The 15,954-nt window shown below is 34.7% G+C and overlaps 1 protein-coding gene across 1 annotated transcript; it reads left to right on the forward strand.

The window, feature by feature from the left end:
- Positions 1 to 1,817: 1,817 nt before the first annotated feature.
- Positions 1,818 to 2,732, forward strand: LOC126017814 (olfactory receptor 4C11-like). The gene has a single exon (XM_049779869.1). It carries the CDS (start codon positions 1,818 to 1,820, stop codon positions 2,730 to 2,732), a length of 915 nt encoding a protein of 304 aa, XP_049635826.1.
- Positions 2,733 to 15,954: the final 13,222 nt, after the last annotated feature.

Raw genomic sequence — 15,954 nt, forward strand, 5'->3', positions numbered from 1 at the left:
GATATAGTACAGCAGGTTGGACACTTGACTGTATGTATCTGAATTTGATCCTTATATATGACGTTCAAGTTCCACCAGGTGTGATACCTGAATACTGAGTCCTGAGTATTTCTGAGTGTAGTCCACTCACCCAAAAAATATATACATACACAAACATGCAACTATATTAACATAATGTTAATATGAGGAACATAGGAAATATATACTATATAGTATAAGAACATAAGGAAATAGAATTAGTTTCTTTGTGGAGAGTAAAATAATAGATTCAAATAACTAATACATTTAGTTTTTCTTCTCAGGTTCCTATATTTTAAAGATTTGTTATGATCAATTATTTTTGTTTACTTATATATCTTGGGGATTTGGAGCACAGCTACTAGTGCTCAGAACTTATTGCTGGCTCTCTGCTCAGGGATCTCTTCTGATGGTACTTTATAAACCATATATGGTAAATGTGAGCTAATTGTGGTCAGTTACTCCAAACCATTTGTGTTTGTCCCTATTATTTCTGTCCTATCACTAGTCAATTACTTTCTATAATAATTTTCTATAATAAAGGGTATACATTAAACAAATTATCTTTATCAATAAATAATAATATTTAATATTTGGGGCACTAATACCTGGCAAATTATTCTAAAACCTTGGACTTACTTATTAGGAGAGTCAAAAACTGAAATGAATAAATAAATCAGTGAATTAATTGTCAAATTATTCTTGTCAAAATCATGCTCCTACATTGACATACTATGGCATCAAATAATATATTGGATACTGGGTGAGTACACATTATATTATGCTTACTATTAATTTCACATAAAATCTAAAAAAAAAGACTGGAAGCCTTTTTAAACCATAAATTTTTATATTAGAATTAGAGAAAGTTTTTCCCTCAAATAACAGTTTTAGCTGAGGTATTTATAGAACATATGTTAAAAAGGAAATTTAAGAATAAACTCACTATTTAGATTTTAGATATGTAACAAAATTTAGATCAGATCTAATTTATAGACTGAGAGGTTAAATATTATATGAAATGAACTCAAGATTATAGAAAAATAGTAAAATATATGCATCTCTAACTTCTATTTAAATCTTCTTAAAGCATTAACTGGGCATTTGTTAAAAGATGAAACAAGCGAAGTTAGTGTTATTATCTTATTTACTGTACTTTCTTCTGCACATAAATTTATTTTCTTCTGCTCGACATCCAGAAAAACAGGAAAAAATTGTTAAAGAAAAGCATACTACCTCAGAAATCCTGAATGAGTCAGGGATAATTTGCACACACATACACACACACAAAAGTAGGTATGAAAAAATTGTGTTCATACTCCAATAATATTAGCCCTTTATTTTGAAATATTGCTGTTTTTCTTCTCAAGGAACAGAGATAACATTCATAACCCTTGAAATATAGGTTGTGTGTGTGGTCATAAAAGTAGGTTTGTATCCTTTTAAGGTAGAGAAAACATTTGAACTTGGTTTTCCACTTTGATTCTCTTGCCATAACAATAAGGACACTAAAGTTATTGGTAGCAATCAATATTTCTTAAAGAACAACTACTCTTATTTTTCTATGACAGCAAACAGCTTGATCTCATATACATTTTGAACCAAACGAAAGATTCCACAGGGGCTTCTTCATTTGAAGTTTGAAAAATTCACTCAGAACTAATAGCAGTTGGAGGGAACAGGAATGCTCAACTGAAAAGAAATTCAGAGATCTTCCCGTGATCCTCCAAGATGTTACTGTCTTTCTTCTGTCAGCTGATCAAATCTTTGTGAGATATAGCTTGCCTATAAGCACTTAGATGGCAATGAACAACACCGTGACTGAATTCATTCTGTTTGGATTGACACAGGATCCAAGAAAGCAGAAAAGAATATTTGTAATGTTCCTGATTCTTTACCTGGCAACACTAGTGGGGAACTTTCTCATTATGGTGACTATTAAAAACAGTAGTAATCTTGGAAGCCCTATGTACTTCTTCCTATTCTATCTGTCCTTTACTGATGCCTGCTTCTCTACCACCACAGCCCCCAGATTGATTGTGGATTCCCTCTCTCAGAAAAAGACCATTTCCTACAATGAATGTATGACTCAAGTGTTTGCAGTGCATTTTTTTGGGTGCATGGAGATCTTTGTGCTTATCCTCATGGCGTTTGATCGCTATGTAGCCATTTGCAAACCCCTACAGTACATGACCATTATGCGTAGGCAGGTCTGTGTTGTGTTGATGCTTGTGGCTTGGATAGGAAGTTGTATCCACTCAACAGCACAGATTTTACTGGCTGTGCAATTGCCTTTTTGTGGCCCCAATGTGATTGATCACTACTTCTGTGATTTGCAGCCCTTGCTGAAACTTGCCTGCATGGATACTTATGTGATAAACTTATTAGTGGTTTCCAATAGTGGGGCCATATGTATAGTGAGTTTTATCATTCTGCTTATGTCCTATATTGTCATATTGTATTCTCTGAAAAACCACAGTGCAGAAGGAAGGAGGAAAGCCCTTTCCACATGTACCTCCCACTTTATTGTGGTCGTCATATCTTTTGGACCATGTATATTCATATATACAAGGCCAGCCACCACATTTCCAATTGACAAGTTAGTGGCTGTGTTTTATACAATTGGGACACCTTTGATCAACCCTTTGATCTACACACTGAGAAACGCAGAAGTAAAGAATGCTATGAGAAAACTGTGGTGCAGCAAAGTATGACTTCAATTGATAAATGCTTTGTGGTAATTCAAATATGAACTTTTATAATAAAAGGTTTGTGAGCAGAGAAAATAAATATTCTTGCTATAAATAAATAAATCTGTATATAACATTCATAGGATAATCACATATTTGTTAATTATATGTTTATTATCCACAATCTGAGATGATTATGTTATATTCGTAAAGTCCATTTCCATTTTACTAGTGTTTTTTTGTACCACACTGGTGTGCTCAGGGCTTTCTACTGACTGTGCTTATAGATTACTCGTGGCATGCTTAGGGGACCATAAGGATTACTTTAGATCTAACTCAAGCCATTTGCTTGTTAGGCAAACACCTTACCTGCTGTCCTATCACTCAGGTCTTCCTCTAACCATTTAAACAAACTAATTTTATTACAATTTTATTTGTATCCAACCTTCTTCACATGACAATTTAGCTTTCTTTACATACTTTTCTTCAAAAACCATTGACCAACTAATAAAATGATTGTGTATATGTATGCACACTGACTATTTCTCTAGAATTCATTTTCATCAATACAAATGTGGTCATTTGTATTAATTAATTCAGAATATAGGTGATTTCCTCTTCTCCCCCCAAAAAGTAAGGTTATAGACGAGGCTTAAGAAAATACTTCTCAGGGCCAGCATGGTGACGCTAGAAGTCAGGTGCCTGCCTTGTCAGTGCTAGCCTAGGATGAACCATGGTTCTATCCCCCGGCGTCCCATATGGTCCCCCAAGCCAGGAGCGATTTCTGAGTGCGTAGCCAGGAGTAACCCCTAAGTGTCACCGGGTGTGGCCCAAAAACCAAAAAAAAAAAAACTTTTATATAAATGACTGGCCCCCTTTTAATAGATAATATGTAACTGTATTTTATACCATTAGGACTCCCTTTCTCAATACTTTACTGAGTACACACTAAGAAATGTCAAAATGAAAATTACTAGTAAAAATTGTGGTGCAGCAAGTTGTGACTTCAGTCCATAAATTCAATATTGTAATATAAATATTATATTGCAGTAAAATGTGAGCTAACTTAAATCTTTTTTTTTGTTCTGTGAACCAGAAACAAAATTTCTAGGAAAACAATAGCCAAGATATATGTGATTGTATATCATATATGACATATGTTACAGATGCTTTAATTACATAGGCTTACTCTTAAGGGATAATATTAAACTATTATTAAAACTTAGAATGTTTTACCAACCTAAATTGTATTGGGATTTGCACTTATACAACCATATTCACATGAAAATTAATTTTATTTACCTATTTTCCTCATAATGAAATGTAAAGAAATATAAAAAATAAGGGCCATACTCAATTCCCAACGTTTGCATTATTTGACTATAGAAAAAGGTTCATTCTGTTTTTTCATTTCCACAATCTAAAGCTATTACAAATGTACAATAAATTTATATTTTATTAAGAATTTAAATGTATTCCTTGTTGTTTATAATGGGAAATAGGAAAAATAAGCACTGAGAAATATGTATGCTGAAATCACTTACTTACAGATAAGTAGTTTTAAGAAGTTCTAAAATAGGAAAGAGGCAAATAGAAACTCATTTAAATAACTCGATCCTGTTATTGAATAACTGTTATTCAACCCATCTTTAACATAAAAGTCAAAGTTGAGGGGGCTGGAGCAATAGTACAGTGGTAGGGAATTTGCCTTGTATGCGGCACCCCGGGGATAGACTTGGGTTTGATTCCTGGCATCCTCTGAGCCTGCCAGGAACAATTTCTGAGTGCAGAGCTAGGGCAAACCTCAGAGCTGCAGGGTGTGCCCCCCCAAAAAAAAATAAAACAAAGTTAGCCTGCATTCTGAGACTTTGATTATGGTGATTTTTATGAGGTAACTCATATATAGCATGGGATATTTATAATTAATTATAACTCTTTATATAGCTTATATATTATATCATCTGAATCCTTTTCATTTTTCTGATCATACTTATTGTCATTATCTGGATAATTCTATTCCATTTTTTGGTATCCTTGAAATATTCAGAGACCTCTATGTAGATTATGTTCTAATAACCACATTCTACCCTTTATATTTAGTCTATTTTTAACTTCCTCTGATCACTATTTTTTTTACTTAATCATCTAAACTTGAGAAAAATAACTCATTTCCTATAATCAGTCAACAGATATTTATTGAAAATATGAGTACCTAATCATAAGTAATAACAATAAAAAGTTAGTCTTTTGAAAATTTTACTAATAAAAATAATATAAATGGACACAATAATGGCAAAGTGGATACAGTTCTAAGATTCACATGGGAAAGCTCTGTAGAGTTGACCTACCAAAGAAGTAGGTTATTTTCAGATTCAGGAAGTTGAAAGGATTTACAAGGATTTATCTAATCCTAAGGATAGGAGAAAATATGTGATGCTTTGATATTTAGAGAGGCAGGGAATAAAGTATTTGAGATGTGGATGCAGATTAGAAGTCAGATAATGGGGCTGGAGTGGTAGTACAGCAGTTATTTTCAGATTCAGGAAGTTGAAAAGGATTTACAAGGATTTATCTAATCCTAAGGATAGGAGAAAATATGTGATGCTTTGATATCTAGAGAGGCAGGGAATAAAGTATTTGAGATGTGGATGCAGATTAGAAGTCAGATAATGGGGCTGGAGTGGTAGTACAGCGGTAGGGCATTTGCTTTGCACGCTGCCAACCCGGGACCAACCTAGGTTCCATCCCCAGCATGTCCCATATGGTCCCTCAAGCCAGGGGCCCAGTGATTTCACAGTGGTAGGGCATTTGCCTTGCAACTGACCTACTCCCGATGGACTGGGGTTCAATCTCCAGCATTCCATTTCTGAGCGCAGAGCCAGGAGTGAACAAACAGAAAGTCAAGGACAGTCAAAGAAGGAGATAAAAGTACTATAATCTCTAACTAGTCAATATTTTGAATTATACATGATATTTACAGTTCAGAGATTTCCCCTAAGCAGCTGGTAGAAAATAGATAGTTTTAACTTTTATGCACTCTGAAATAAAATCTTCCAATGATGAGAAAACTCTGAGGCTCTTAGCTAGATTCAATTAATAACCAGAGTCCCTTCTTTGCTACTATGTCCTTTTATTTGTACCTCTGTGTTCCTCAAGTTGTAGATTAAAATATAGACCAAGGGTGTGATGATGGAGTTTGACAACGTCATTGCTTTTTATCTTTGTGGCAAGTTATCACAGGCCTCATTTACAAGAATATACATGAAACAAAAAATAAGATGGCCATCGTTACATAGGGGCTGGGCATGGTTTTATGAAACTCCTCTGAGCTGTAATACATTAAGAGATGACCATGTAATGAGCATGAGGAAGATGATCATTTGCATTACCCTAATGCTGATCTTTTCTTTTATTTTATTTATTTTTATATAATTGCTGCTTTATTTTATTTATTGATTTTAATGAATTTTTACTGCAGTCAAAGTGAATTACCTATCTTTCACAGTAAGTTAGATTTGAGGGTATTTCTACAGTAAGACTAAATAAAAATACTAGAATTTATGCAAATGTTTCACATAAGGTGTGTTTATATACCTGAGTAGTTTTTAAGAGAAGCTCTAAGAAAAGTGAGTAATAATTATTAAAGAATATTTGAATCTATATAAATATTAAATTTGAGTAATCTTAGAATGTCAGCTGAAGGTAGATCTCAACTAATATTTATGCTACATTCCTTTGTTTCCCAAATGTCTCATGGACAGGCAACCAAGATTTTATCAGGCCCCAATGCCTCTGAGTACAGCTTATTTTATCAAGCATTTTTTCTTACAGGTGCTACTTTTTTAGAACTTCCTCTCTGCAAGTACAGACTGCTTTGAAAAAGTTAATATCAGAGAGCTTTTTTAAAAACTCTCCCTTTGGCAATTAGGGCCTTTATAAACTTGGTGCCTTTCTACGCATCAAGATTTGTTAGACAGGGGATATAGCAAGAGCTCATCCAGCGATGCTCAGGGATCAATTCTGGCTGGCTCAGGGAACTATATGGGAATCTGGATATTGATCAAATTATGGTATGCTAGATATAAGGCAGATTCCTTAACCACTACTATTTCTCTGGCTTCCTTCAAATAGATTTTTTTAATTTTTTTGGGGGGTCACATCCGGCAGTGCTCAGGAGTTATGCCTGGCTCTATGCTCAGAAATGGCCCCTGGCAGGCACGGGGGGTGGGGGGACCATATGGGATGCTGGGATTTGAATCACCATCCTTCTGTATGCAAGGAAAATGCTCTACCCCCATGCTCTCTCTCTGGCCCATTTTCAAACAGATTTTAAAGCATCTTAAATCTGGCATCAAGTCAGTGAGAAAATTCTTCCTGTTGTCCCTTGACATGGCTCTGGAGCATCATCATCTATGCTTATGACGTTTCTCATATATATATATATATAGATAGATAGATAGATAGATAGATAGATAGATAGATAGATAGATAGATAGATAGATATGGGCATCATTACAGTAATGTCTTTAATTTTTCTCAAAACCCATAGATGAGTGAGACTATTCTGTGTCTATATCTCTCCTCTGACTTATTTCACTCAACATAATAGATTCCATGGACATCCATGTATAGGAAAATTTCATGACTTTATTTCTCCTGACGGCTGCATAATATACCATTGTGTATATGTACCACAGTTTCTTTAGTCATTCTATTGTGGAAGACCATCTTGGTTGGTTCCAGAGTCTGGCTATTGTAAATAGCACTGCAATGAATATAGTTGTGAGGAAGGGATTTTTGAATTGTGTTTTTGTGTTCCTGTGGTATATCCTTATGAGTGTAATAGCTGGATCTTTTGGGAGTTCAATTTCTAGCTTTTTGAGGAATCTCCATATTGTTTTCCATAAAGGCTGGACTAGTGGCATTCCTGCAAGCAGTGAGTAAGAGTTCCTTTCTCTCCACATCCCCACCAGCACTGATTGTTCTTGTTCTTTGTGATGTGTGCCAGACTCTGTGATGTGAGATGGTAACCTCATTGTACTTTTGATTTGCATTTCCCTGATGATATATATTTCTTATAGATAGATCATAGAGTTTGATATTTTGTAACACAGAGCTTTTAGCCTAGTTTGAGATCAGCTAACTTAGCATTCAGAGTAAGCATTTAGAGTTTAATTAGTGTTTAAGAAGGAGTTTTGTCTATACCAAGTGATTGTTTATTTAATTTTATTTGGAGGAAGACATTAGTTTTATTATCACAGTAGAAAACAGAGAGGTTTTTTATCCCAAAGAAAAACATATTCCAAAGCTACATGCCACACAATAAAAATGTATATAAAAGTAATACCAAAGGGGATGGAGAGATAACATGGAGACAAGGGTGTTTGCCTTGCATGCAGCAGGGCAGTGGTTCAAATCCCGGCATCCCATATGGTCCCCCGCGCCTGCCAGGAGTGATTTCTGAGCATATAGCCAGGAGTAATTCCTTAGCGTTGCCAGGTGTGACTCAAAAACCAAAAAAAAAAAAAAGTAATACCAAAAAAATATACCCAAGGAGGAATGATTATGTCTCATAATAATCCATGCCATAAAAATGACTAATGTATTAAATTTCATATTTTATTTATTTATTTTTAAAGATGCATTAGAGAGTTATTAAATAAAATTTATGTGAGGAGACGGTGACAGAGAAAACAAAAGTTCAGAAGAATTTATGAGCTTCTCCAAACTGGGAAAAAACAAAAGAAAACAAGACACATAGAGACAATCAAGTTGTCAAGGAAGAGCAGAGCACAGCTGGAAGAAAACACTGATTTTGTGTTTTGTTTTTGTTTGGTTTTTGTTTTTTGGGTCATACCAGGCATCTCTCAGGGGTTACTCCTGGCTTTATGCTCAAAAATCGCTCCTGGAGGGCTTGGAAAAATATATGGAATGTCAAGATTCGAACCACCATCCTTCTGCATACAAGGCAAATGCCCTACCTCCATGCTATCTCTCTGGCCCCTGATTTTGTGTTTTAATTGCTGTTATCCAGCATTATTTTCTTTTATCTTTATAAATAAGACTATATTTTGATTATAATCTTATTCTCATTATCAAAATATATTTTCTTGTCAATAAAATAATTTATTTGCTTTGAAACATTTACTTACTTGAACATTTTAAAAATAAGTTTTGAGGGGCTAGAGTGATAGCACAGTGGTAAGGCATCTGCCTTGTACGCGGTCCATCCAGAATGAATCTTGGTTTAATCCCCAGAGTCCCATATGGTCCCCCAAGCCAGGAGCGATTTCTGAGTGCATAGACAGGAGTAACCTCTGAGTGTTATAGGGTGTGGTCCAAAAAAGTAAAATAATAATAATAATAATTACAATAATAATAATAATAATAAGCTTTGACTAATATATGTGTTTTAGAAATTAAAGCTTAATTTTGTTTACATTCTGGGATTTTACTTATTTAGGTGTATACTCAAATTTACATCTCTATATATAAAAATCTTTTTAGGAAGTTACAAAAATAGAATATATCTTATATATTATGTTTAATCATAAGGAAAATGAGTTAATATGGTCTTTTAATGTCAGAAATTATTATTGTGTTATTATTTGTCTTATTGAGGTTAATTAGGTACCCTGGGTGAATTTTGATGGTAGAATGCCCTGCTGAGAAGAAATCCATGGAGAAATTTCTGTAAAATTTTATAGACTAAGAGCAGTGTATACTGGATGAGAGAGTTATCTAAAATGACTCATTTATCCCCTTAGTGTTCAGTCTTTTATTTTTTATTTATTTTGTTTTGTTTTGTTTTGGGGCCACACCCAGAGGCACTCAGGGTTACTCCTGGTTCTGTGGTCAAAAATCGCTTCTGGCAGGCTCAGGGGACCATATGGAATGCCGGGAACCAAACTCCCTGGATCTATCACTGGTTGGCAGCATCCAAGGCAAACACCCTACCTCGTGCTATCACTCCGGTTTCATCACGCACAGTCTTTTAACAGTTGTAACCTAAGATGATCAATGGTTTTGACTGAACAACAAGCAGAAGCTGAACTTCAAAACTCCCTTATTCAAGTCTTCTGTAATATAATAAAGTTTCAGAATCGATATTTCATGCAATTCTGTTTTATGTTGCAGTTTCTGTTTTTGGAGATCTGATGTGATCTTAATAATCACTAGACTACAGCTCAGTAAGAAAATACTTTCTTGGACCTGAATGATAGCACAGTGGGTAAGGCATTTGTCTTGTACAAAGCCACCTCAGGTTCGATCCCCGACATCCCATATGGTGTTCAAAGCCTGCCAGGAATGATTTCTGAGCACAGACTCAAAAGAAACTCCTGAGCATCTCTGGGCTGGGTGTTGATCAAATCCAAACAAAAAAGTAAAACACTTCCTTTAAATGAAAAACACAGATGAGGGGTTTAGTAGACATTAACAGGACTTTAATCTCCCAGGTACTAAATACACATTTTGCTTAGTGTATCTGAGTAATTCTCTAGAATAGACCATATGCTGGGACATAAAATTTACTTCCACAAAATCAAGACAATTGAAATCATAGCAACTGTCATTTCATACTATGTCTCACTGAAAACAGATGTTAATTCACAATCTGAAATGGTGAAACAATGCAAACACCAGGTGAGTCAATAGCTCATTACTGAATAGTAAGTAGGAAAGAAAGAAAATTGAAGAGGGGATTAAAATATTTATGAAAATAGGAGCTGGAGTGATAGCAAAACTAAGTGATAGGAAAGATAAGGACGTTTGCCTTGCATGCAACTGATTCAAGTTTGATCCCCGGTATCCCAAATATTTCCCCGATACTGCCAGGAGTGATTTCTGAGCATAGAGCCAGGAGTAACCCTTGAAAGCAGCTGGATGTGGCCCAAAAACTAAGAAGAAAAGAACAGATTCCCACTATCTAGTGAGAATGAGGACATAAGCTACCAGAATTTGTGGGGCACGAGACACAGCAAAGCAGTGTTAACATGACAGTTCATAGTCATGTAAACATTCAACAGGGAGGATGAAAGGTCATATAAATAACTTGACAACACTTTAGGAAAGTATAAATGACCAACAGAAAAGTCACAACGCAGGCAAGAGAAAGAAAATAATAATGGCCTTTTTATACACCAATAATGATAGGGAAGAGATGGAAGTCAGGAAGGCAATCCTATTCACAATAGTGCCACACAAACTCAAATATCTTGGAGTCAACTTGACCAAAGACATGAAGGACTTATACAAAGAAAACTATAAAGCCTTGCTTCAAGAAATAAGAGAGGACACACGGAAATGGAAACACATACCCTGGTAATGGATTGGCAGGATTAACATCATTAAAATGGCAATACTCCCCAAAGCATTATACAGATTTAATGCGAGCCCCTTAAATATACCCATGACATTCTTCAAAGAAGTGTATAAAACACTTATGAAGTTTATCTGGAACAATAAACACCCTCGAATAGCTAAAGCCCTCCTAGGGAAAAGGAAAATGGGAGGCATTACTTTCCCCAACTTTAAACTATACTACAAAGCAATAGTTATCAAAACAGCATGGTATTGGAAAAAGACCGACCCTCGGATTTGTGGAATAGGCTTGAGTTCTCAGAGAACGTTCTCCAGACATAAAATTATCTAATTTTTGACAAAGGCGCAAGAAATCCTAAGTGGAGCAGGGAAAATCTCTTCAACAAGTGGTGCTGGCAGAACTGGTTAGCCACTTGCAAAAAAGCGAACATAGACCCCAAGTTAACATCATGTATGAAGGTAAAATCCAAATGGATTAAAGACCTTGATATCAGACCAGATACAATGAGGTATATAGAACAACACATCGGTAAAACACTCCATGACATTGAGACTAAAGGTATCTTCAAGGAGGAAACTGAACTTTCCAAACAAGTGGAAGCAGAGATCAACAGATGGGAATACATTAAGCTGAGAAGCTTCTGCACCTCAAAAGAAATAGTGCCCAGGATACAAGAGTCACCCACCGAGTGGGAGAAACTATTCACCCAACACACTTCAGATAAGGGGCTAATATCCAAAATATGCAGGGCACTGACAGAACTTTACAAGAAAAAAACATCTAATCCCATAAAAAAATGGGGAGAAAAAATGAACAGACACTTTGATAAAAAAGAAATACAAATGGCCAAAAGGCACATGAAAAAATGCTCCTCGTCACTAATCATCAGGGAGATGCAAATCAAAACAACAATGAGATACCACCTCACAACGCAGAGATTGGCGCACATCACAAAGAATGAGAACAATCAGTGCTGGCGAGGATGTGGAAAGAAAGGAACTCTTATCCACTGCTGGTGGGAATGCCGTCTAGTACAGCCTCTATGGAAAGCGATATGGAGATTCCTTCAAAATCTGGAAGTTGAGCACCCATTCGACCCAGCTATTCCACTCCTAGGGATATATCCTAAGAACACAAGAATACAATACAAAAACCCCTTTCTCACACCTATATTTATTGCAGCACTATTCACAATAGCCAGGCTCTGGAAACAACCAAGATGCCCTTCAACAGATGAATGGCTAAAGAAACTGTGGTACATATACACAATGGAATATTATGCAGCTGTCAGATGAGATGAAGCCATGAAATTTTCCTATACATGGATATACATGGAATCTATCATGCTGAGTGAAATAAGTCAGATGGAGAGAGAGACACACACAGAAGAGTCTCACTCATCTATGGGTTTTAAGAAAATTAAAAGTCATTTTTGTAACAATCTTCAGAGACAATGAGAGGAGGGCTGGAACACCAGCTCACTCCATGAAGCTCACCACAAAGAGTGGTGAGTACAGCTATAGAAATAACTACACAGAGAACTACCTTAACCATGTGAATAAATGAGGGAACTGGAAAGCCTGTTTGGAGTACAGGTGGGGGTGTGGTGGGATGGAGGGAGATTTGGGACATTGGTGGTGGGAATGTTGCACTGGTGAAGGGGGCGTTCTTTACATGACTGAAACCTAATCACAATCATTTATGTAATCAAGATGTTCAAATAAAGAAGAAAAAATAATAAAAATAAATAAAAGGAAATGCCAAAAAAAATTAGACCATAAACTGGTGAACTATAATCTAAAAAGAATTGTTAAATATCAATGAAACTGAGAGCTGGTTCTTTAAAAAAATTTACAAAATCCATGAATCATCAATAAAACCACAACACTAATAAATCAAATCAGAAAATAAAAGAGGAGCATCACAATAGACACCACAAAAATTTAAAAGATCATTATTTTACTTTAAGAAAATTTATGCCATAGAATGAAAGAACCTAGAAGAAATGGATTAATTTTTTTGAATTCTGTAACCTGCCAAGGTTGAATTAAGAAGATATGGAATACCTATAACTTTCAAAGAAAATCATACAATAATCAAAATTTTACTCAAAATCAAAAGCTCAATTCCAGATAGATTCACCACATGAGTTCTTTTAAACCTTTAAAGGAGATCTAGTGCCAATTTCTATTTAAGCTTTTCCAGGAAATTTAAGAAATAGACACACTTCCATGAAACAAACATGATACAAAACAGATAAAAAAAAAACAGGGAAAAGAATACAAAAGAGAGAGAGAATTATAGGTCAATATTCTTGTTGAACACAGTTGCAAAGACCCTCAATAAAATACTAGCAAAAAAATCTAATTTATCAAAAATAAATCATACATCATGACCAAGTAGAACTTATTTCAGGAATACAATGTTGGCTTAGATAACCAATATAATATAACATATCAATAAAAGAAAAATTTATATAATCATATAAATGTGTGTAGAGAAAGTATTTAACAATATCCAGAACCAATTCATGATAAAAAAAAAACTCTCAACAAAGTGAGAATTGAAGGAACTTCCCTCATTATAGTCAAAACCATTTATCTCAAATTCACAACAAACATAACCAAAGGGGGAAAATGAAAAGCTATCTCTCTAATAGAAAACACAAAATAAGTTTGCCAACACTCAATATTTCTATTCAGTATGGTTCTAAAAGCAATTGCCATATCAATTAGGTAAGAAATATATTTCAATAACATACTTATAGGAAAGGAAGAAGTCGAGATCTCACTAATTGCAGATGGTAAGATATTATCATGAGAAAATCCTAAAAACAATAAAATATAGAATAATAGATTTTATAGTAATGTGACAGGCTACAAAATTAATATACTAAAGTCCTTGGTTTTGCTAATCAAATAAAAAAGGAAAAGATATTTTTTAAAATCCCATTCACAATTGAATCCCAGAAAATCAAGTACATTGAAATCAATTTATCTAAAGAGATGAAAGACCTGTACAATGAGAAATGCAAAACATGTCAAAAAATAAGAGTACATGTGAAATGGAAGCACATCTCTTGCTCATTAATTGAGAATATTAACATCATTAAAGTGGTGATACTTGTCATGGGGCCAGAGTAATGGTGCATGGTAAGGCATTTGCCTTGCCTATGCTAGCCTAGGATGGACCGTGGTTCAATCCCCCAGCATCCCATATAGTCCACCAAGCCAGGAGTGATTTCTGAGTGTATATCCAGGAGTATCTTCTGAGAGTCACTGGGTGTGGCTCAAAAAACAAAAATAACAATACTTGTCAAAGTATTGTACAGATTAGTACAGCCCCTAAAATGATACCTATGATGATTTAAAAAAAAACAGATCAAACACTCCTAAAATTTCTATGAAAAAATAAGCCTCCACAAATAGCTAAGATAATTCTTGGGCAAAAGAATATGGGATGCACCACTTTCCCCAACTTCAAACTATATTACAAAATAGTAGTAATTAAAATGACCTGGTATTTGAATAAAAATATGGATCCTCAGATCAGTGAAACAAAATTGAATATCCTCACATAGATCTCAGGTACATGTACAATTATTCTTTGATAAAGGAACAAAATATATGAGGTAGAGCAAGGAAAGCCTCTTCCAAATGTGGTAAGTGTGAGCTATGCAGAAATGAGCAACTTAGACTTCTTTCTAAGACCATGCACAAAAGTCAGTTCAACTGGACTAAAGATCTTTTTTATATTTATTATATAATAATAATATATTATTAAATATATAATGTATATGCAGAAAAATATAGCAAAACTCTCCATGATATTGAAAATGCATAATTACAAGTTTAGATCTGAAAAAAAAAGAAAATGCATCTTCAAGGATAAGATACAACTGACCAAGCAAGTGAAAGCAAAAATAAATAAATGAAACTATATTAAATTAAAAAAACTTCTGCATCTCAAATGAAGAGTCAATGACCAGGATATAAAAACCATATATGAATGGGAGAAATTATTTACCAAATATTTATATTATATTATATTAATATGAGATATATATAATGCACTGTTTAAACTTAAAACACACACCTCGTCCATCCTATAAAAGGGGGGTGTAAACAGATAAATAGGAACTCCCCTAAAGGAGAAATGCAAACGACCAAAAGGCCAATAATAATGCGCCACATTATTAATAATCAGAAATATGCAAAGCAGAACAACATTATGATATCATCTCACACCACAGTGAATGGCACACAACAAAAGAACAATCAGTATTGAAACATATATGGGAGAGAAGTGACACTTGTTTACTGCTGGTGGGAATGAGGTTGACTGGCTTGGACTCTAAGCAATATGAACAATAACTCATAAACTAGAAATTGAGTTTCCATATAACCCAGCAATTCTATCCTGGTAATATACCCTAACAACCCAGAAACACATTGCAGAAATCCTATATATTTTAGCATTATTCACAATAGAAACACCCAAGTACCAAAAATAGTTGAATGGATATAGAAAACATGGTACATATACACAATGGAATACTCTGCAGCTGACAGGAAAAATAAAGTTATAAAAATCACTTATACATGGAAAGATATGGAGAGTATCATGCTAAGTTAAGTGAGTTTGAGGGAGAGCTACATACGACTCTCATCTGTGGTGTATAAAAATAATATAAAATAATACCAGAATACAATACAAATAGGAGTTGCAGTTAGAATAGAGAAGTGACCACTATGAAAATAATAGCTGGAAATTATCACTCAGATAAAACTGGATTTGAAAGTTGGTATAAATATATGCATGATATCCTTTGTTTGTTTTTGGGCCACATCTGGTGATGCTCAGGGGTAGGGGTTCCTCCTGGGTAGGCTCTCAGAAATCTCTCCTGGCTCTGGAGACCATATG

The sequence above is a fragment of the Suncus etruscus genome, chromosome 9 (genome assembly GCF_024139225.1).
Source record: "Suncus etruscus isolate mSunEtr1 chromosome 9, mSunEtr1.pri.cur, whole genome shotgun sequence".
NCBI classification, from domain to species: Eukaryota; Metazoa; Chordata; class Mammalia; order Eulipotyphla; family Soricidae; genus Suncus; species Suncus etruscus.